This window comes from Papaver somniferum, chromosome 4, assembly GCF_003573695.1.
Source record: "Papaver somniferum cultivar HN1 chromosome 4, ASM357369v1, whole genome shotgun sequence".
NCBI lineage: Eukaryota > Viridiplantae > Streptophyta > Magnoliopsida > Ranunculales > Papaveraceae > Papaver > Papaver somniferum.
The window spans coordinates 4,332,378-4,354,162 of record NC_039361.1 but is presented as its reverse complement, the minus strand read 5'-3'; the positions used below and the strand labels follow the sequence as shown (position 1 = coordinate 4,354,162).

At 37.4% G+C, this 21,785-nt stretch overlaps 2 protein-coding genes across 2 annotated transcripts; one reads left to right on the top strand and one right to left on the bottom strand.

Moving 5' to 3' along the window:
- Positions 1-11,208: 11,208 nt before the first annotated feature.
- On the bottom strand, positions 11,209-12,762 carry LOC113273444. Its single transcript, XM_026523159.1, has 2 exons — positions 11,635-12,762; positions 11,209-11,475 (listed from the first exon to the last, which is right to left on the bottom strand). The coding sequence occupies exons 1-2, from the start codon at positions 12,285-12,287 to the stop codon at positions 11,442-11,444; spliced, it is 687 nt and encodes a 228-aa protein (XP_026378944.1). The 5' UTR covers positions 12,288-12,762; the 3' UTR covers positions 11,209-11,441.
- Positions 12,763-18,827: 6,065 nt separating this feature from the next.
- Positions 18,828-21,664, top strand: LOC113271841. Its single transcript, XM_026521765.1, has 4 exons — positions 18,828-19,288; positions 19,350-19,485; positions 19,570-19,897; positions 20,628-21,664. The coding sequence occupies exons 1-4, from the start codon at positions 18,828-18,830 to the stop codon at positions 21,662-21,664; spliced, it is 1,962 nt and encodes a 653-aa protein (XP_026377550.1).
- The last annotated feature ends 121 nt before the right edge of the window (positions 21,665-21,785 follow it).

Genomic DNA, 21,785 nt, shown 5'->3' with positions numbered 1-21,785 from the left:
CAATGGTATCTCCATAACTACTGATTTGATTTACTATGCCAGTAACTCTTGAGAAGAAGTTCTGGATAGTTTCATTTTCTTTCATAAGTAAATTATCAAAATCTCGCCATAAATTTTGTAGTTTAATGGAGATTACCTTTTCTGATCCTTGGAATGCTACTTTGAGAATATTCCAGGCCTCCTGTGAAGTTTTTGCCACCGAAATTCGAGGAAAAATAGCTTTGCTTACGCCCTGTTGTAGAAACAGTAATGCTTTAGCATCTTTCTTCTTATTTTCCTTATACTCCTTTTTCTCTGCGTCCGTCCATGACGACAGAGTTTCTGCCGACTCTGGTACTTTATAACCTTCTTCTATAAAATCCCATAGGTCTTGTGAAATGAATACTGTCTTCATTTGTAGACTCCAATAATCGTAACTCTCACCATCAAAAATTGGAATTAGACTTTGGGCATAGTTGAAACCTTGAATATTTTGGTTAATTGCCATGAGTAGAGTTTTAGGATTACTGGGTTAGGTTTGCTCTGATACCAAATTTGTTGGCGCAATGCGGAAATGTGATGGGTTTATGGAAATGATTTTGAAAGAGAGGTTGGTTAATTGGAAAGTGAGGCTTTGATTAATATGAAAATGAAAATTTACAAGAGGTTTGTGTAGCAACTTTGGCTTCCACTAGTTGTTTACAAAGAGGCACTTTGGCTCTTACTCTAACTCTAGCTCTCACTCTTACTTGGTTCACTCACTTGAGTTTTTGATGATCAAAATGAAACCATGGAGTGCCTATTTATAGGCCTAGTGAAGAAAACTCTAGAAATGAAAATTCTAGAGACTATGATCTACTATGCCTTAAGAGAATTCTAGAGAAAGAATTCTCTAGATTACATGTGACTAAAAAGAAGACTCTAGAGGCCCAAAAACTCTAGAATGTATTGGGCTTTACCTAGTCTAGGGAACTTCAAGATTATTCTAGAATAATGATCACAAATTAATTTGTATTTTTAACACTCCCTCTTAATTTGTGATGTTGAGCTTTTCTCTGAAATGATTGAACTTATCCACCGTGACTGCTTTCGTGAAAATGTCTGCATTTTGTCTTTGTTGGACAGAATTGGAGCTCGATTTCCTTCTCTACAAGCTCTCTGATGAAGTGGTGTCGTAGCTCTATGTGCTTCGTCCTTCCGTGGAAGCTGGATTTTTTGTCATTGCAATTGTAGACCTATTGTCACAGTAGATAGTCGTCGGCTGCATTTGCTTTGTTGTAGGTCGGGTCATTATTCTTCTTAGCCACACTGCTTCACATGCTGCACTTGTTGATGCTATGTACTCTGCTTCGGCTGACGATAATGCCACCGTGCTTTGCTTTTTAGAACTCCAAGAGATAACTTTTGTTCCCATACAGAAAACATAGCCTGATGTGCTCTTTCGGTCTTCAATAGAACCTGCCCAATCGCTATCTGTGAAGCCAATTAAATCATTATCTTTTTCTTTTGTATACTTGATGCCAAAATCCTTCGTTCCCTTGATATACCGAAGAATTCTCTTTGCGGCTGCATAGTGTAACTTGCTTGGCTCGCTCATAAACCGAGAAACAATACTGGTTGCATTGACGATGTCTGGCCTTGTATTTGTTAAGTAGATCAGTGAGCCGACTAGACTTCTGAATAAGGTTGGATCAACTTTTGTCGCATCATTTTTTACCAATTTCTCATTGGTACCCATTGGAGTTGCAATTGGTTTGCAATCCATCATGTTGAACCTTTTCAGTAAGTCTTCCGCATATTTTTCTTGAGAAATGAATATTTCTTCTGGAGATTGTTTTACTTGAATCCCAAGAAAATATCGCATAAGTCCTAAGTCTGTCATCTCATATTCTTTCATCATCTCCTTCTTAAATTTTTCTGTCATCTCTTGTTTTGTACTGGCATAAATTAAATCATCAACATAGAGACAGACAATTAGGAAGTCCGTACCTTGTTTTCTGATGTAGAGTGATGGCTCACTTGGACTTTTCTCAAATCCATTATCTCGGAAATACTTGTCGATTTTGCTGTTCCATGCACGCGGTGCTTGCTTAAGACCGTATAGTGCTTTGCGGAGACGATATACCATTTTTTCTTTTCCTTTTCGGATATATCCTTGAGGTTGTTCAACGTACACCTCTTCTTCAAGTTCTCCGTTTAGGAACGCCGACTTTACGTCTAATTGGTAGACTTTCATTTTGAGTTGAGCTGCCAAAGCTAACACCATCCGAATTGTTTCCATGCGAGCGACTGGGGCGAATGTCTCGTTGTAGTCAATTCCTGGTTGCTGGGAATATCCTTTTGCAACTAGCCTTGCTTTGTGCTTTTGAATTGACCCATCTTCATTATATTTTGTCTTGTAGACCCATTTCAGACCAATTATTTCTTTATCAACTGGCTGATTGACGAGCTCCCATGTCTTATTTTTCTCAATTACTCGCATTTCTTCGTCCATGGCGTTTCTCCATTTTTCTTCTTTGCCGCTTCCTCATATTTTTGAGGTTCTAGTGCTATAAAAGCACAATTAGATACATTATAAATATCTCTTAGGGAACGCACCTTTCTAGGTGGGGCACTTGAGTCAGATGAGCTTGGACTTTGTTGTGTTGGACTAGGAGATCTCGGGCTTGCTGGTGGAGTGTTTTCTTCTTGGTGTGACAGATATGGCTCTTCTTCGATGAGTAGTGGAGACTCGTGGTTATCTGGTTCATCATTCCAATCCCAAGCTTTGAATTCATCAAAGATAACATCTCTTGATATTACCAGTTCCTTTGTATCTGGATTTAGAAGTCTATAGGCTTTAGACTCCTCGCTATATCCGATGAATATAAGCTTTTCTCCTTTTTCATCGAACTTTTCTCTATGTTGGGATGGAATATGTGAGTATGCTACACAACCAAAAATTCTGAAAGAAGTTACCTCAGGCTTTTTCTTATGCCATCCCTCGTATGGAGTTTTATTGTGAACCGCTTTTGTTGGCGAGCGATTAAGGATGTACACTGCTGTGTTGACTGCTTCCGCCCAGTAGGTGTTGGGTAGCTTCCTTGCTTTTAGCATACTGCGAGCCATTTCCACGATCGTACGATTTTTCCTTTCCGCGACGCCGTTTTGTTGTGGAGTGTATCGGACGGTGAGCTCCTTTTTAATTCCATTTTCTTTGCAGTAGTTGATAAACTCTTTTGAAGTAAATTCTCCACCACGGTCTGTACGGAAAACTTTCAATTGATGGCCACTTTGCTTCTCTGCCAGCGCCTTGAATTCTAGGAATTTAGTGAATGCCTCGGACTTTTGCTCAAGAATGTACACCCACATCATCCTGGTATAATCGTCCACGAATAAGAGAAAATATCTTCTGTTGTTGAGTGAAGTTGTTCTTGTCGGACCGCATATATCAGCGTGCACCAATTCGAGGGGCCTTCTTGCTCTCCACGATGTCTTCGTAAATGGAAGTCTATGAAACTTCCCTAGAATACAACCTTCACATACTTTATCTCCACCGTCGATATTGGGAAGACCAATTACCATGCCTTTTGATTTTAGAACCTTTAAGGATCTGTAGTTGAGATGCCCGTATCTCAAATGCCATAGCTTTCCTTCGTCAATATGGTTGGTACTCATTGCACAATTTTCAATTGATGGCATAGATAGGGAAAGACAAAATTTCCTGACATTTTTACTTTTGCCACCAATTGATTATTAATTTTATCGTAAATTGTGCATTCTCCGTCTTCGAAATGTAGTGAGTACCCTTTTCTTATAAGTTGTCCAACACTTAATAAATTTTGAGCTAGGCCAGGAACATAAAGAACATCAGATATGTATCGAGTTTTACCTGACCTTGTACGTACGGATATGACTCCTCTTCCTTCAACATTCTGGAACTTTCCATCTCCAAGTTTGACTGGCGGAATCTCTTGTTCCTCCAATTTTACGAAATATTCTTTGTTTCCTGTCATATGGCTGCTGCATCCGCTGTCGACGTACCATATACCTTGCGATTCTTGTTGCGAGGTGAGGCAGGAATAGAATACTTGATTCTGAGAATTGTTTTTCTCGGAATAGTTTGCTTCATTAAGCCAACAATCTTTCTCCATGTGATTTAATTTATCACACTTGGTGCACTTATACTTGCAATCTTCAGTTGCATGTCCAAATTTTTGCAAACATTGCATCGGAGATTTGAGGAGTTATTTTTTCCGTACCTTTGATTGTTGTTTCTATAACCTCCTTTTCCTTTTCCACGTCCGCGGGAGTAATTTCTGGGTCCTTGATTTGACGTCGACCCTTTCTCATACTGCGAGTTGGATGATGATCCCCCTCTAGAGCTTTCTTTTTTGGCTTCTGTATTTTTCTTCTCACTGAAATTTATTTTTGATTGAAATGCCTGCTCCAATGGTTGCTCCGCGAACCTATTTATTCTTTTCTCGTGCGCCTCGAGTGAACCCATTAATTCATGTACCGAGAGAGTCGATAAATTTTTTGATTCTTCAATGGCAGCGACGATATGATCAAATTTGAATGGTAAGCTTCTTAATATCTTTTCTACCACTCTTTTATTTTCAATGGTATCTCCATAACTACTGATTTGATTTACTATGCCAGTAACTCTTGAGAAGAAGTTCTGGATAGTTTCATTTTCTTTCATAAGTAAATTATCAAAATCTCGCCATAAATTTTGTAGTTTAATGGAGATTACCTTTTCTGATCCTTGGAATGCTACTTTGAGAATATTCCAGGCCTCCTGTGAAGTTTTTGCCACCGAAATTCGAGGAAAAATAGCTTTGCTTACGCCCTGTTGTAGAAACAGTAATGCTTTAGCATCTTTCTTCTTATTTTCCTTATACTCTTTTTCTCTGCGTCCGTCCATGACGACAGAGTTTCTGCCGACTCTGGTACTTTATAACCTTCTTCTATAAAATCCCATAGGTCTTGTGAAATGAATATGTCTTCATTTGTAGACTCCAATAATCGTAACTCTCACCATCAAAAATTGGAATTAGACTTTGGGCATAGTTGAAACCTTGAATATTTTGGTTAATTGCCATGAGTAGAGTTTTAGGATTACTGGGTTAGGTTTGCTCTGATACCAAATTTGTTGGCGCAATGCGGAAATGTGATGGGTTTATGGAAATGATTTGAAAGAGAGGTTGGTTAATTGGAAAGTGAGGCTTGATTAATATGAAAATGAAAATATTACAAGAGGTTTGTGTAGCAACTTTGGCTTCCACTAGTTGTTTACAAAGAGGCACTTTGGCTCTTACTCTAACTCTAGCTCTCACTCTACTACTTACTCACTTGAGTTTTGATGATCAAAATGAAACCATGGAGTGCCTATTTATAGGCCTAGTGAAGAAAACTCTAGAAATGAAAATTCTAGAGACTATGATCTACTATGCCTTAAGAGAATTCTAGAGAAAGAATTCTCTAGATTACATGTGACTAAAAAGAAGACTCTAGAGGCCCAAAAACTCTAGAATGTATTGGGCTTTACCTAGTCTAGGGAACTTCAAGATTATTCTAGAATAATGATCACAAATTAATTTGTATTTTTAACACTCCCTCTTAATTTGTGATGTTGAGCTTTTCTCTGAAATGATTGAACTTATCCACCGTGACTGCTTTCGTGAAAATGTCTGCATTTTGTTCTTGTGTTGGACAGAATTGGAGCTCGATTTCCTTGTCTTCTACAAGCTCTCTGATGAAGTGGTGTCGTAGCTCTATGTGCTTCGTCCTTCCGTGGAAGACTGGATTTTTGTCATTGCAATTGTAGACCTATTGTCACAGTAGATAGTCGTCGGCTGCATTTGCCTTTGTTGTAGGTCGGTCATTATTCTTCTTAGCCACACTGCTTCACATGCTGCACTGTTGATGCTATGTACTGCTTCGGCTGACGATAATGCCACCGTGCTTTGCTTTTTAGAACTCCAAGAGATAACTTTTGTTCCCATACAGAAAACATAGCCTGATGTGCTCTTTCGGTCTTCAATAGAACCTGCCCAATCGCTATCTGTGAAGCCAATTAAATCATTATCTTTTTCTTTTGTATACTTGATGCCAATCCTCGTTTCCTTCCCTTTGATATACCGAAGAATCTTCTTTCGCGGCTGCATAGTGTAACTTCTTGGCTCGCTCATAAACCGAGAAACAATACTGGTTGCATTGACGATTCTATGGCCTTGTATTTGTTAAGTAGATCAGTGATCCGACTAGACTTCTGAATAAGGGGATCACTTTTGTTCGCTCCCATCATTTTAACATTCTCATTGGTACCCATTGAGTTGCAATTGGTTTTGCAATCCATCATGTTGAACCTTTTCAGTAAGTCTTTTCCGCATATTTTTTCTTGAGAAATGAATATTTCTTCTGGAGATTGTTTTAACTTGACTCCCAAGAAAATATCGCATAAGTCCTAAGTCTTGTCATCATATTCTTTCATCATCTCCTTCTTAAATTTCTGTCATCTCTTGTGTTTGTACTGGCAAAATTAAATCATCAACATAGAGACAGACAATTAGTAAGTCCGTCCTGTTTCTGATTAGAGTGGATGGCTCACTTGGACTTTTCTCAAATCCATTATCTCGGAAATACTTGTCGATTTTGCTGTTCCATGCACGCGGTGCTTGCTTAAGACCGTATAGTGCTTTGCGGAGACGATATACCATTTTTTCTTTTCCTTTTCGGATATATCCTTGAGGTTGTTCAACGTACACCTCTTCTTCAAGTTCTCCGTTTAGGAACGCCGACTTTACGTCTAATTAGTAGACTTTCATTTTGAGTTGAGCTGCCAAAGCTAACACCATCCGAATTGTTTCCATGCGAGCGACTGGGGCGAATGTCTCGTTGTAGTCAATTCCTGGTTGCTGGGAATATCCTTTTGCAACTAGCCTTGCTTTGTGCTTTTGAATTGACCCATCTTCATTATATTTTGTCTTGTAGACCCATTTCAGACCAATTATTTCTTTATCAACTGGCTGATTGACGAGCTCCCATGTCTTATTTTTCTCAATTACTCGCATTTCTTCGTCCATGGCGTTTCTCCATTTTTCTTCTTTTGCCGCTTCCTCATATTTTTGAGGTTCTAGTGCTATAAAAGCACAATTAGATACATTATAAATATCTCTTAGGGAACGCACCTTTCTAGGTGGGGCACTTGAGTCAGATGAGCTTGGACTTTGTGTTGGACTAGGAGATCTCGGGCTTGCTGGTGGAGTTTCTTCTTGGTGTGACAGATATGGCTCTTCTTCGATGAGTAGTGGAGACTCGTGGTTATCTGGTTCATCATTCCAATCCCAAGCTTTGAATTCATCAAAGATAACATCTCTTGATATTACCAGTTCCTTTGTATCTGGATTTAGAAGTCTATAGGCTTTAGACTCCTCGCTATATCCGATGAATATAAGCTTTTCTCCTTTTTCATCGAACTTTTCTCTATGTTGGGATGGAATATGTGAGTATGCTACACAACCAAAAATTCTGAAAGAAGTTACCTCAGGCTTTTTCTTATGCCATCCCTCGTATGAGTTTTATTGTGAACCGCTTTTGTTGGCGAGCGATTAAGGATGTACACTGCTGTGTTGACTGCTTCCGCCCAGTAGGTGTTGGGTAGCTTCCTTGCTTTTAGCATACTGCGAGCCATTTCCACGATCGTACGATTTTTCCTTTCCGCGACGCCGTTTTGTTGTGGAGTGTATCGGACGGTGAGCTCCTTTTTAATTCCATTTTCTTTGCAGTAGTTGATAAACTCTTTTGAAGTAAATTCTCCACCACGGTCTGTACGGAAAACTTTCAATTGATGGCCACTTTGCTTCTCTGCCACGCCTTGAATTCTAGGAATTTAGTGAATGCCTCGGACTTTTGCTCAAGAATGTACACCCACATCATCCTGGTATAATCGTCCACGAATAAGAGAAAATATCTTCTGTTGTTGAGTGAAGTTGTTCTTGTCGGACCGCATATATCAGCGTGCACCAATTCGAGGGGCCTTCTTGCTCTCCACGATGTCTTCGTAAATGGAAGTCTATGAAACTTCCCTAGAATACAACCTTCACATACTTTATCTCCACCGTCGATATTGGGAAGACCAATTACCATGCCTTTTGATTTTAGAACCTTTAAGGATCTGTAGTTGAGATGCCCGTATCTCAAATGCCATAGCTTTCCTTCGTCAATATGGTTGGTACTCATTGCACAATTTTCAATTGATGGCATAGATAGAGGAAAGACAAAATTTCCTGACATTTTTACTTTTGCCACCAATTGATTATTAATTTTATCGTAAATTGTGCATTCTCCGTCTTCGAAATGTAGTGAGTACCCTTTTCTTATAAGTTGTCCAACACTTAATAAATTTTGAGCTAGGCCAGGAACATAAAGAACATCAGATATGTATCGAGTTTTACCTGACCTTGTACGTACGGATATGACTCCTCTTCCTTCAACATTCTGGAACTTTCCATCTCCAAGTTTGACTGGCGGAATCTCTTGTTCCTCCAATTTTACGAAATATTCTTTGTTTCCTGTCATATGGCTGCTGCATCCGCTGTCGACGTACCATATACCTTGCGATTCTTGTTGCGAGGTGAGGCAGGAATAGAATACTTGATTCTGAGAATTGTTTTTCTCGGAATAGTTTGCTTCATTAAGCCAACAATCTTTCTCCATGTGATTTAATTTATCACACTTGGTGCACTTATACTTGCAATCTTCAGTTGCATGTCCAAAATTTTTGCAAACATTGCATCGGAGATTTGAGGAGTTATTTTTTCCGTACCTTTGATTGTTGTTTCTATAACCTCCTTTTCCTTTTCCACGTCCGCGGGAGTAATTTCTGGGTCCTTGATTTGACGTCGACCCTTTCTCATACTGCGAGTTGGATGATCCCCCTCTAGAGCTTTCTTTTTTGGCTTCTGTATTTTTCTTCTCACTGAAATTTATTTTTGATTGAAATGCCTGCTCCAATGGTTGCTCCGCGAACCTATTTATTCTTTTCTCGTGCGCCTCGAGTGAACCCATTAATTCATGTACCGAGAGAGTCGATAAATTTTTTGATTCCTCAATGGCAGCGACGATATGATCAAATTTGAATGGTAAGCTTCTTAATATCTTTTCTACCACTCTTTTATTTTCAATGGTATCTCCATAACTACTGATTTGATTTACTATGCCAGTAACTCTTGAGAAGAAGTTCTGGATAGTTTCATTTTCTTTCATAAGTAAATTATCAAAATCTCGCCATAAATTTTGTAGTTTAATGGAGATTACCTTTTCTGATCCTTGGAATGCTACTTTGAGAATATTCCAGGCCTCCTGTGAAGTTTTTGCCACCGAAATTCGAGGAAAAATAGCTTTGCTTACGCCCTGTTGTAGAAACAGTAATGCTTTAGCATCTTTCTTCTTATTTTCCTTATACTCCTTTTTCTCTGCGTCCGTCCATGACGACAGAGTTTCTGCCGACTCTGGTACTTTATAACCTTCTTCTATAAAATCCCATAGGTCTTGTGAAATGAATACTGTCTTCATTTGTAGACTCCAATAATCGTAACTCTCACCATCAAAAATTGGAATTAGACTTTGGGCATAGTTGAAACCTTGAATATTTTGGTTAATTGCCATGGGTAGAGTTTTAGGATTACTGGGTTAGGTTTGCTCTGATACCAAATTTGTTGGCGCAATGCGGAAATGTGATGGGTTTATGGAAATGTATTTAGGAAGAGAGGTTGGTTAATTGAAAGGTGAGGCTTATATTAATATGAAAATGAAAATATTACAAGAGGCTTGTGTAGCAACTTTGGCTTATACTAGTTGTTTACAAAGAGGCACTTTGGCTCTTACTCTAAACTCTAGCTCTCACTCTTACTACTTACTCACTCACTTGAGTTGTGGATGATCAAAATGAAACCATGGAGTGCCTATTTATAGGCCTAGTGAAGAAAACTCTAGAAATGAAAATTCTAGAGACTATGATCTACTATGCCTTAAGAGAATTCTAGAGAAAGAATTCTCTAGATTACATGTGACTAAAAAGAAGACTCTAGAGGCCCAAAAACTCTAGAATGTATTGGGCTTTACCTAGTCTAGGGAACTTCAAGATTATTCTAGAATAATAATCACAAATTAATTTGTATTTTTAACAGTAAACAAACATACTTAAAGTAGTGGATTCGTATTTAACCATTTCGTTGATTAGCCAAAGAAAGACCGTTTTGTTTGCCGATTTAACCACTTCTTAAGAATCAAAGAACTATACTCAGGTGCAGTCTCAACCCACGACAATACTCTCCAACTGATCCAAGTGTATTAGAGAAAGCAAGACCATTCTCCCAAAGATGCTGGGGTTTGCAGTAGTGGATCGAGTGTTTCTGTCACGAATCGACTCTCTCTTTGTAAAGCTCTCACTAGCAAATATGTTACCATGCAAGTACATGTTGTTAACTACTTTCGTCAATTTTAGACGAGCATTTTTCATCTGAGGTAATTCAAACAACTTCTCAATCATTAGATCAATGTGCAGAGTAGAGGTACAATATAATCTTCTCCTTTTCCACATAAGCAAATTTAGCGCAGCGTTATAAGCAACAACATTGTTTATAACGACTTCAACACATTTTTCTCTCTTACCTCTTCAACTATGGCATCGTCTTGAATAAGGTCAACAATGGTGAATCCTGTGCGTATCTTCCCTTATTCTGTTCTCATTGTTGACCATTTGTTTATAGATTTAACTTGTTTTTCAACAATTCAATAACTCAACTCATTCATGGAGGATGGTCTCCACACTCTCTGACGGATCTAAGCATAGTGGTGAAGAAAAGAAAGTTCGCCATTTTAAAGGATATGTCGTTCTAAAAAATGAACAGTCTACTATGGAGACAAACATTCCTTCAACGTTCTATGTTGCTCTGACTGGTGATACCATTCTGCTAGTATCAAGTGTAGACCCTGAATTTTCAACTCAAGTGTAGACCCTGGACCTGGAGAGATGGAACACTTAAACTGATCTAGGATTCCTTACACATTGTTGGATCATACACAAACCAATATAATTTTCTTACAGTACCAATTTCAAAAAAGATGTCTTGTTTCTAAGAATTTACGAAAAGGGACATGAATGGTATATCCAAGCAAAAAAATCTCGATCACACACCAAGACCATTAAAATTCATTTGGATAAATACAAGATCAACACAAATATAGGTTAAAATGACAGGCATCCCATAAGATTGGTTTTCATATACTTTAAAGGTTTGGACATATTTAAAATGTGATTATGTATTTTTCATCCTCCCTAACAACAAAAGAGGGAAGATCATCTGTCCATACTTTTTTCCAAGATGTAAAAAAGTGGGGAAAAATGACTTTACCTTACTATTCATGGTTTCGTCTTGCCTGAACTTGCTATTCGATGTTCCGAAATTCCCAAGGACCTAATCTGATGTCTTTATTTCCACATCTATCCACCTGCATAAAATCAAGTATTAGATCAGTGTCATATAATAAAACGCTCTCATCGAATGTGAACGAACAACAAGTCATGGATTTTCAAATGTATGGGTTTCCTAGGCACACAAACTTTGGAAAGGGAAATTCAAAAAAAAGAAAAAAAAAACAGCAAGATACCTCTTCTTCACTGTCTTCAGTACAAATACGGCTGTTTGAAGACAATATTCTATGTACAACGCAATCATATATAATAGAACCATCATTTGAACAAGTGAATATCCCAGTGCAATATCCACCTTTTCTTTCAATGTAGCAATAGCCCCAGTGCTTTTAACCGGAATCATGAATTCCGGTTCCTTCACTTTCTCTTTTACAACTTCAGTGTTTATAACAGGATTCATGATTTCCGGTTCATTCACTTGCTCTTTTACAACTCTAGTGCTTTTAACCTCTTGATGTTTAATTTCAACCATATCAGCAACTATACGTTTCAATATCTCTGTTACAAAGTTTACCGCTTGACATCTAACTTTAGCCATAAACACCTCATCATTCACTATATCATGAACAATTCCTTTCAACAAAATACACCCTTGATGTCTAACTTTAGCCATAAACTCCTTATCATTCACTATATCACGAACAATTTCTTTCAACATGGTAGCCCGCTTGTTTTTCACCGATTTCTCATCAATCACTATCTCTCTTGCAAAAGTTTCCTCTGGATGTGTATCTTTATTAACCATAACATTCTCATCTTCAAGTGTATTGTTACCAGATTTTTTCAAAATTTGCTTGAATGGAAATCGATCCGCCAGCCGGCCGCCCATCACGAAGATGGAGAAGATTGACGTTTATTAGGGTTTTAATCTCGACGAGTTTTTTTTCCGGCTTCCATCCGTTTTAAACAATCCCTATATATATATATATATAGGGCTGAGCAAAACACTAAATTCCGGAGATTTCACCGGACCCAACTCGCAACTTGGCGACACCTCTAAAATCCCTTGGACACCTCCCATCCGTGAGCTAGGGATGAGCAGAACATCATACTCTTGGATACATCATTCACTATTTTGGCAGGTGAACACCCGTCTCTTAGTTTCACTGTGAAATATGGTTTCTTTCATAAAGGTCTCGTTCCTGGTCTTTGCTTCGGAGCTGTAAGTCTTCTTCTCTCGCTTTTCACCACGAACTCACTAAATCAACTCAGAGAAAAACCGAGTTGACACTGAGTTTTGTTAATGCAGGGGCTAGGAATTACAGTATTTGGCATGGCCAACATGTTTGTACATGATGGCTAGGAAAGCTCCAACTTTGACTCTTTGCTTAACCAAACAAATCTCATTTTAAATTCACAGTCAATTTTATAACTAACCAACCAAGACCCAATATCATTAGCGAGTCATTTAACCCAATCTATGGATCAACCACAGTAACACTAGTATATATGTCGCTTTTCTTTTCTTATTAGAGAAAGAGCGTCAAACAGTGTATGTATGATTAAGAAGTGTGAGAACACAAATCCAACACGTAATATCAAAAGAGAAAGAAGAAGAATGATAACAAAAGAGATTATTAACTACGTCACTCAAACTAACATAATGCAACAAAATTGTCATTTGATTTTTATTTATTTTTTGATCGTGAAAGGGGAATATATTGATTGAAGAAATAAGAATTGTTACAACCAGACTTTGAATAGCAAATTACAAATGGATACACCTTTCAATCGAAAGGGCAGAGATGACCAAGGAGATCAAAAGAATCCTTACAATTGCAAGCCGTAAGAAAACTAAGCCCAGGGGACACAAACTCATCGAAGCCCAAGACCAGTTCCAGATACCCGGATAGCAACTGCCCATAAAGTAGAAGTCCAGCGAAGATGAAACCCTAATCGTTACCAAGCCACCCTTTGCACCACCATTGCAAAAACTTGCCCTGAGTATGGACGAAACCACCACCATTAATGAGTACTAAGAACTGATGATGGAAGCCTTTTCTTCTTCAGAAACCAACACCATTGTTGATTTAGAACTGAAAATGAGGACTTTACCCTGAATATCAACAGAACCAGCACAATTAATGATTATTAAGAACTGATCCATGCCTTTTCTTCATCAGAATCCAACACTATTGTTGATTTAGAACTGAAAATGGGTGAAGGGATGTGTAGTGGATGGGTGAAGGAGATCTATGAGATGGGTGGTAGAAGCAATTTTTTGATGGAATAAGATTTTTTGATGGAGCAAGATTTTATTACAAAGAAATGTTTGAAGGAGATTTGATTTAGGTTAAAATTAAGTGGTTTTTATGTATCAATTTTGATTAATGAAGATGATTACGGGGTTTCAGAGAATATATGGACGAGGTAAAGAAGTGGTAGGTAAATATACCACCATTCTTCAAACTAAGATGAGGTGAGATGAGACTTGGGAAAAAGAAAAGGGGATCTTCTTCAATCCAGGGAAGAAGAGAGATATAGGAGAGAGAGAAGTCAAGTATCATGACTACCTGATTCTCTACAACAACCCTGGGATTTCCAACAAACAACTAAAGACTACATTAAACTAAAACGGATGTCTTGCTCGGATCTAGTCCGATTAAACTAAATCCGAGCAAGAAAGGAACGGCGGTTGATTTTGTTTTTTCGTTAGTAGTGTTTTTAGAGAGGAGAGAGGGAAGAAGAGCAATGTTTACCCATAAGAATTCAGAGATGGCTTTCTAACTTAGAGGAAAGGTCATCCAAAAGGTCATTAAGAATCACTTCTTTGTTTGGAACGTAGCATGATTTCTCGACCGACAGGCAACCGGTATACCAAAAGCCAGCGGCAAGTCTATGGAGCAGACTTGTTTGCAAAACAACTTGGTACAAAAACTTTGCCCCGTAAGCATTTAAGCACAAACACATAAAGAAGTATTGAAGAAAAATTTTGCGGGCAAAAACAAGCCAAATAAATGGTGCAAAAAGGTTTTAAGCACATAAAGTGACGGTAGAAATGATAAAAAGAGGCAAGAATTGTAGTTTACTAAGATCTCTAATCGCAATATTTGGGTTCTCTAGCACTAGTTGAAGCTTATGACGGAAGGAGTTATGCCAGCGAATGAATCCACTACCGTCCAAAGAAGTTCAAGCCATGTAAAATACTAGTAAAACCACCACCACCGCATTACACTAAATATATTATTACTAAGCTAGTAGGGTTTTTGACGTGGTTGTTGCAGAACCTTTTAAGGTGTTAAAGGACTGACATGGACCAACGTGGACACGGGCATTATGGTTCACTCATGAATGCTGCTATCTTTCATTTAATTTAATAAAACTAAACCAAAACAAAAACCTTAGACTTTGTGAACTTTTAATTGACGTGTGTCTTTAAAGACTGATGGTTACCTAGGAAGAGATATTTTTTAATGGTACTTACTCGTAGTTTTAAATACACCCACGATTCGATTTATCTTGCAAATTTGCGTTGAGCGGTTCAAGTATGTCGCATCTTGATACTATCTTGCCAAGCCATACATGCGCTATTCCTAGCTAACTACGAATGGCAATGGTACGCTGCGATGGAAATTATTTACCTATCAAGGAACAAAGATAAAAGAAAAAGGAGGCTCATTTCATCATCATTTTCAATGGGAAAAAGGAACGGCAACCATTCCCAATCTGAATTGTGTAAATCTTGGAACCTTAATTCAGTTTGAATGGATTCCAACTAACATAAGTGAATGAGCACTTACGATACTTGTTGGATATCAACAAACAATTCCAACAGATGCCTCCGTTCTCATATAAGTACGGGTTCGATTGTTAAAAAAATAAAGGTAAAGATGTAGAATCACCAAGAACTCCCAGGCAACAGTTAACTAATGGGTGCTTCAAATGTGCAATAGTGGTTTATATTGGATTTTACAATGTCCAAAATTTTACCTGCATCCAAGAAAGCAAGCAAGAATATTTATGATTATTTAAAAAAACAACTCCAATCAAAATGATCATGGAATCAAGTGTTAGTGATACTTGGAGAAATTTGTGACAAGTTTCAAGGATCATCTAAACAAAATGTATTTATTAGTTAAATTTCATGTCTTATATCTAGTATGAAATGTGATCTGTAACCCATAAAAAAAGGAAGCTCCAAATAAAGTTCTATAGTTTTCTTTTGAACAAAATAAATCCTAAATGAACTAGAATAAATAAGTGAACTAATAACTCAATCTTGGTGGTTTGAAGACATGAGGTCGTGTCTTGTTTAGTTATCTCAATCCATCAGGTTACCAATTGTTGTAGGAGACATTGGTGGTGCAGACCTCCCTCTGCCTCTTCCTAGTGCTTGTGGTACTGTTGTCGTTGTACCAAACAACAAATGTTCAAAACCTCTGCCTCTGCCTTGTGGTGGTGGTGGTTCAACGACTCTGGCTCTGCCTTCTTGTGGTGGTGGTGGTGAAGCAGCTCTGCCTCTTCCTTGTGGAGGTGGTGGTTGTGCGACAACTCTGCCTCTACTTTGTGGTGTTTGTGGTGCAGCCCCTCTGCTTTGTGGTGATGGTGCTGAAGCAGCTCCGGCCCTTCCTTGCGATAGTGATCTGTATCTTCCACTAACCGATGGCGCAGCTCCACCGCTTAAGTCATAAAAGGTTAAAATAAAACAAGTAACCATAAATGAAAGCCTTAGCAACCCATGTGCCTAACTATCCTCGAAAATCAGCTTGCAAAATAGGGTTGTCCGGGGCCTATTACCATATAATTAACCTTAACATTAGGTGAACAAAACAAATCACGATGCATCAATCTTTAAACATTGAACTAGTCGACTAAATATCCGTAACCCAGAACACAATATTGCTATCTCCTCTACTAGAAATGTTATACTAGGATAGACTAGCAGATATCAGGCATCATTGTAGACAAACGATGTTCATCATTGTGGTGACATGGATATGTAAATAAAGCTCGTGTAAGTCATTGTTTTGAATGGACACCCATGTACATATTAGGGAGCTCATATCATAGTACGTAACCACATCATACTGTTTTTTCGATTCTCTCTTATTTACTTGACAACACAACTCATCTATGATTTACCAATTTACCTCATTTTCACCAAAATGTACATATCAATTTCGTTATGTTAAATATCCCATATGTATATATGCCAGCATGGTGCCAATAATAATGAATCTCTTCTCTTGTAAAGAACCAACTTTTCATAAAAATAAAGGGACGTTCAGAAAAGAAAAGATAAAAAGATTAAGAAAAAAGACAGCAAGATACCTCCTCTTCCTTGTCTTCAATACAAATAACGCTGTTTCAATACCATATAAACCTGCAATGATATACAATGGAGCCGTTATTTGAAAAAAGGGATCCGCCAATTTTTCTTTCAATATCGCAATAGCCCCAGTGTTCTTAACCGGAATCATGATTTCCGATTCATTCACTTTCTCTTTTACAAACCCAGTGTTTTTAGCCGGGATCATAATTTCCGGTTCATTCACTTTCTCTTTTACAGAAATTACCTTTTGATCTTTAACTTTAGCCATATCATCAACTATACCATTCAATATCTCTCTTACAAAAATTACCCCTTGATGTCTAACCTTAGCCATGAACTGCTCATCTTCAAGTGTATCACGAACGATTTCTTGGAACATAGTAGACGCACTGTTTTCAACTTTTGCCATAAACTCCTTATCATCAAGTATATCATGAAGTATTATATTTAACATAGGAGGCTCATGGTTTCTTTTATCATCATCAGTATCATGAAAGATTTTTTTAACCATAGGAGACTCATTGTTTCTTTTACCATCATCAGTTTTCTTGAAAAATACGCTGAAGGGATATCGATCCGCTATTCTGCCCATTACGAAGTCAGGTGGAGAAGATTGTTGTCAATTAGGTTTTCAGTCTCTAAGGTTTTTTCCGGCTTCCTACCGTTTTAAAATACCAATCCCCTGGGTAGCTCTAAATGGTTTTTTTTTGGGCCTTCAGAAATGCAGTTTCTTTGTTATTACGGTTTGGAAGTTTGTGTTTGTAGGAAATACCAATTGGTCCTAGAAATAATATATTAGAAAGAGTCTAATTTAATTGATCTAGTCAATTGTCTGTTTGGTCCATTTTGGTAATATAAATTGTAGTTTGGTCATGAAATTTATAGTTTGGTCCTAGGGTTTTGTCCATCCACACGGAATACTCTTTTTCTGTTACCAAAATATCCCTGCACGTGCAAAAATTATGATATGGTCCTAAAATTTTATTGTTTGGTCCTTTTACCAACATATATAAACAAGAAACAACAACAATAAATTTCAAGTTCAAGAAAATTTTCTCTCTCCTACTCCGATCTCGGTTTTCTTCTTTTGCTGCAGATTTTTTTTTCTAGGGTTTACGAAATCTTCATCGATTTCGTTTTTGATACCAAGATCGATTCGATTTACAGCAGATTGACTTGGTTACGAAGATTGATTTGGTTACAGAGTGAATTTGATTACGGTGTTTGATTTTGAGTTAAGTCGAGGCTTGATTCGAGATTTGATTACAGAAGATTTGATTCAGAGGCTTTCATTACAGAAGATTTGATTGAGGCTTTTTGAAGATTGATTGAGGCTTTTGTGAAGATTTGATTTAGTTGGAGTTGATTTTTTGGAATTACAGATTCGTAGATCGGTGTTTTTTTTTTGGAGTTTTGATTTGAATTTTTCTTGTTTCTAGTGAGTTTTCACGCTAATCCTTTCCTTGAATTATATAGATCAACCAAGTTTTACTTTGATTAGAATGAATGAAGTCGTTCTGTTAAGGCTTCATTTGTTAGAATGAACTCTTTATTTTGTTAAGGAAGAAGCTATTAATAGCGTTACGGCTTCATTCCAAGATCGAACTCTTCTTTTATCATGGAATAAGTACTGTTGGTGCTTTGTTTTTATCTTTTTTAGGATGTTAACGAAATTAAGTCATTCTATTAAGGCTTCATTTCTTGTAATGAACTCTTTATTTTGTTAAGGAAGAATCTATTAGTGTTGTTCTGTTAAGGCTTCATTCCGAGAATGAACTCTTCTTTTGTCATGGAAGAAGTACTGTTGGTGCTTTGTTTATCTGTTAGGATGTTAACGAATGGAGTCATTCTTTTAAGTCTTCATTCCGAGAATGAACTCTTATTTTTCCATGGAAGAAGTATTGTTGCTGCTCTGTTTATATGTTAGGATGTTAATCAATGAGATCATTCTGTTAAGGCTTTTGTTTTGTTAATTGAGAAGTAGGGTTTGATGCTTTTGTTTATCTGTTAGAATGTTATTGAATGAAGCTATTTTGTTTTAGCTTCATTCCAATAATGAACTATTTTATGTGAGTGTGTTCATTTTTCAGGTTCAGTATGGCCTTATCCAGTTGTTATGTTGTTGTGTACTACAAAGGGGATTGTATTCCGTTGAAAGTTTCTTTAGATACTATGATTCGTGACTTTAAAATCTTTGTTTGTGATTATTGGAGAAACTTGACTCCTCGGAGCATAAGATTTATTAGTGGCAAAGGTTATGATAAAACTCTCATCAATTGTGATTATTCTCTTCATGGTCTAATTGTTGTTGCTTGTTCAAGGGAATTGTCAAGTTCTGATCTGTTTGTGGAGGAGGCTTGTCATGGTGTTGCTTCTAGATCTCCATATGTTATTTCCACGCAGTCGCTCAGTGACGACGAATCATGTACTGGGTTCACTGAGACTTCAAAGATTAATTACCTGACGGAAGGTCATGAGCAATTGAAACCTCTTTTATCTGAAGGTTGGGAGGATATTTCTAAAGGTGTTAGTCAAGTTTTTATGGTGGTGTTGATGAGGTTCGCTTAGCTGTCAGCAAATACTGCAGCAAGTCTGGTTATACAGTTGCAAATACTGCAGCAAGTGTGGTAGGAATGCAGAATGTCTTTCGTATCTGGACTGTATTCCAATCGATACCGCTAAAAGTGTCTTTTCTATCAAGGAATTCAATGGGGAGCATAAATGTGGTGGTGCTTATAATTTGAAGAACCCACATGTGAAGAAGAAATTGATTAAGCATCTATTTAAGGATCAAATACAGTGAAATCCGTCGATAAAGCCTAATGATATGGTTGCTCAGGTGAAGAGTTGTTACGGTATTGACGTAAAATACCATCATGCTTATAAAGAGAAGGAAACATCTAAGGCAGAGATATATGGCGATGATGTAAAAAGTTATACAGATCTTATTTGGTTTGTTGAAGCAATAAAGGCTACCAATCCTGGCAGCTATATTAAGTTTGAGTATGATAAAGAGACTAAACGTTTTGAGAGGCTTTTTATATGTTTTGCTGCCTGTATGGAAGGATACCGGTTCATTCGCCCTATGCTTTACTGTGATGCAACATTTCTCAATGGGAGATTCAAGGGAACATTGATGGATGCCACTGGTGTGAATGGAAACCAAGGTAAATTTTCTTTCTTTTATGAATAACTCATATTAGTTTGTTGTTTGATTTTTAAGAGAAATGTGAATGAATGAAACTCATTTTATGTTAAAGAAGAAGTAATTCCTATCAGTTAATTTTGTTATTTTGTTAAGAAGAAGGTCTTCATTTTAAGAATGAACCCTTATTTTTGTTAAGTTTTTAGCTGTTCATAAGTGGGAATGAACTCTTGCTGCTTTGATTCTACAGTTCATGTTATAAAATGAACTTCATTTTTGGAATGAAGTGTTGAAAAGTTATAGATTTTTTGATTATACAGTTCATGCTACAGAATGGACTTCATTATATAGAATGAAACCTTTATTTTTTTGATTTTTAATAGCAATGTGAATGAATAAAACTTTCTCTGTTAAGTTTTTTAGCTGTTCATAAGCGGGGAATGAACTCCTGCTGCTTTATTTATGTTTTACTTTGTTATTTTTTGAAGAAGAAGGTCTTAGTTCATGTTATAGAATGGACTTCATTGTTGGAAAATGAAGTCTAGAAAAGTTATAGATATTGATTCTACATTTCATGCTACAGAATGGACTTCATTTTTGGAATGAAGTGTAGAAAAGTTATAAATATTTTGATTATACAGTTCATGCTACAGAATGGACTTCATTTTAAGAATGAAACCTTCATTTTTTTGTAGATATTTTTTAACGAACTGACACTTTTAGTTCTTTTTTGTGTTATTTTCATTCTGTAGGATTTTTTCCTTTTGCGTATGCTTTAGTTCTTGAAGAAGACATTGAAGGGTGGGAGTGGTTTATGGAGAACTTGCAGCACTGTGTCGACTCTCGTCCTATCACCTTTATCACTGATCGTCATGAAGGGATTAAGCAAAGTATTCCCAAATATTTTCCCAACCCTTATCATAGTTTATGTTTCTATCATTTGAATAATAACCTCCCTATCAAGAAATCACATGAGAAGTATAAACAAGTTCAAGATTTGTTCCATAAAGCCGCATACTGCTATAGTGTTGCTAAATATGAGTCTGCTTTAAATGAGATGTGTATCATACGATGTGGTTGGGTTGCCAAGTACATTAGAAATATCGATCCCAAGCACTGGGAAAATGCTTTCTTCGTAGGATGTAGGTATGGGACACACTCATCAAGTATTGTAGAGTCTTTCAATAATTGGATTCTTCCTGAAAGGGATCTGCCTCCAGATGCTCTTGTTGATGAGATCAGGATAAAGATTATGAGGATGAGTGCAGAAAGGCGTGAGCTCGATAGAAATTATAGTGATAGTTTGACTCCCATCTATAAAGCTTTACTCAAGTCACATGTCGATATAGGGCGTCCATGGAGTGTTACAGAGTCAGGTAATGGTATAGATGAGGTTCACTCTCCCAGCTCTCATGTTGTTGATGTGATGCATATGACGTGCACTTTCCAGAGATGGAAAGTGTTTGGTTTCCCCCGTGCTCACGCCACTGCTGCTATTACTATGAGTGGTGTTGATATGTTGATGTTGGTTCAGCCTTACTTTGGTTCAAACCACTTTCGCAACTCTTATGCTCCTGCAATTCGACCCATTCCCAACTATGACAGGCCAGAAGCGTATGAACCTGAAGAGAGAGTCCTTCCTGGTATTCCAAGGACACCTCAGGGAAGACCACCAAAGAAGCGTATTCGCAGTTCCTATGAGAAGGAGAGGAGGCCTATGAAGTGCTCAAATTGCAAGAAGATTGGGAACCACAACAAAGCTACTTGTCGTGTATTAATGCTGCAGTAGTATGCTTGAACATTTTATTTCTAGTTTATGTTTTTTTATGTTTTATGAACTTCTATTACTTTTTGATTATGTACTGGTTGTATTTTTTTGTTTCAACTTTTGATATGAACTTCATTGTCTG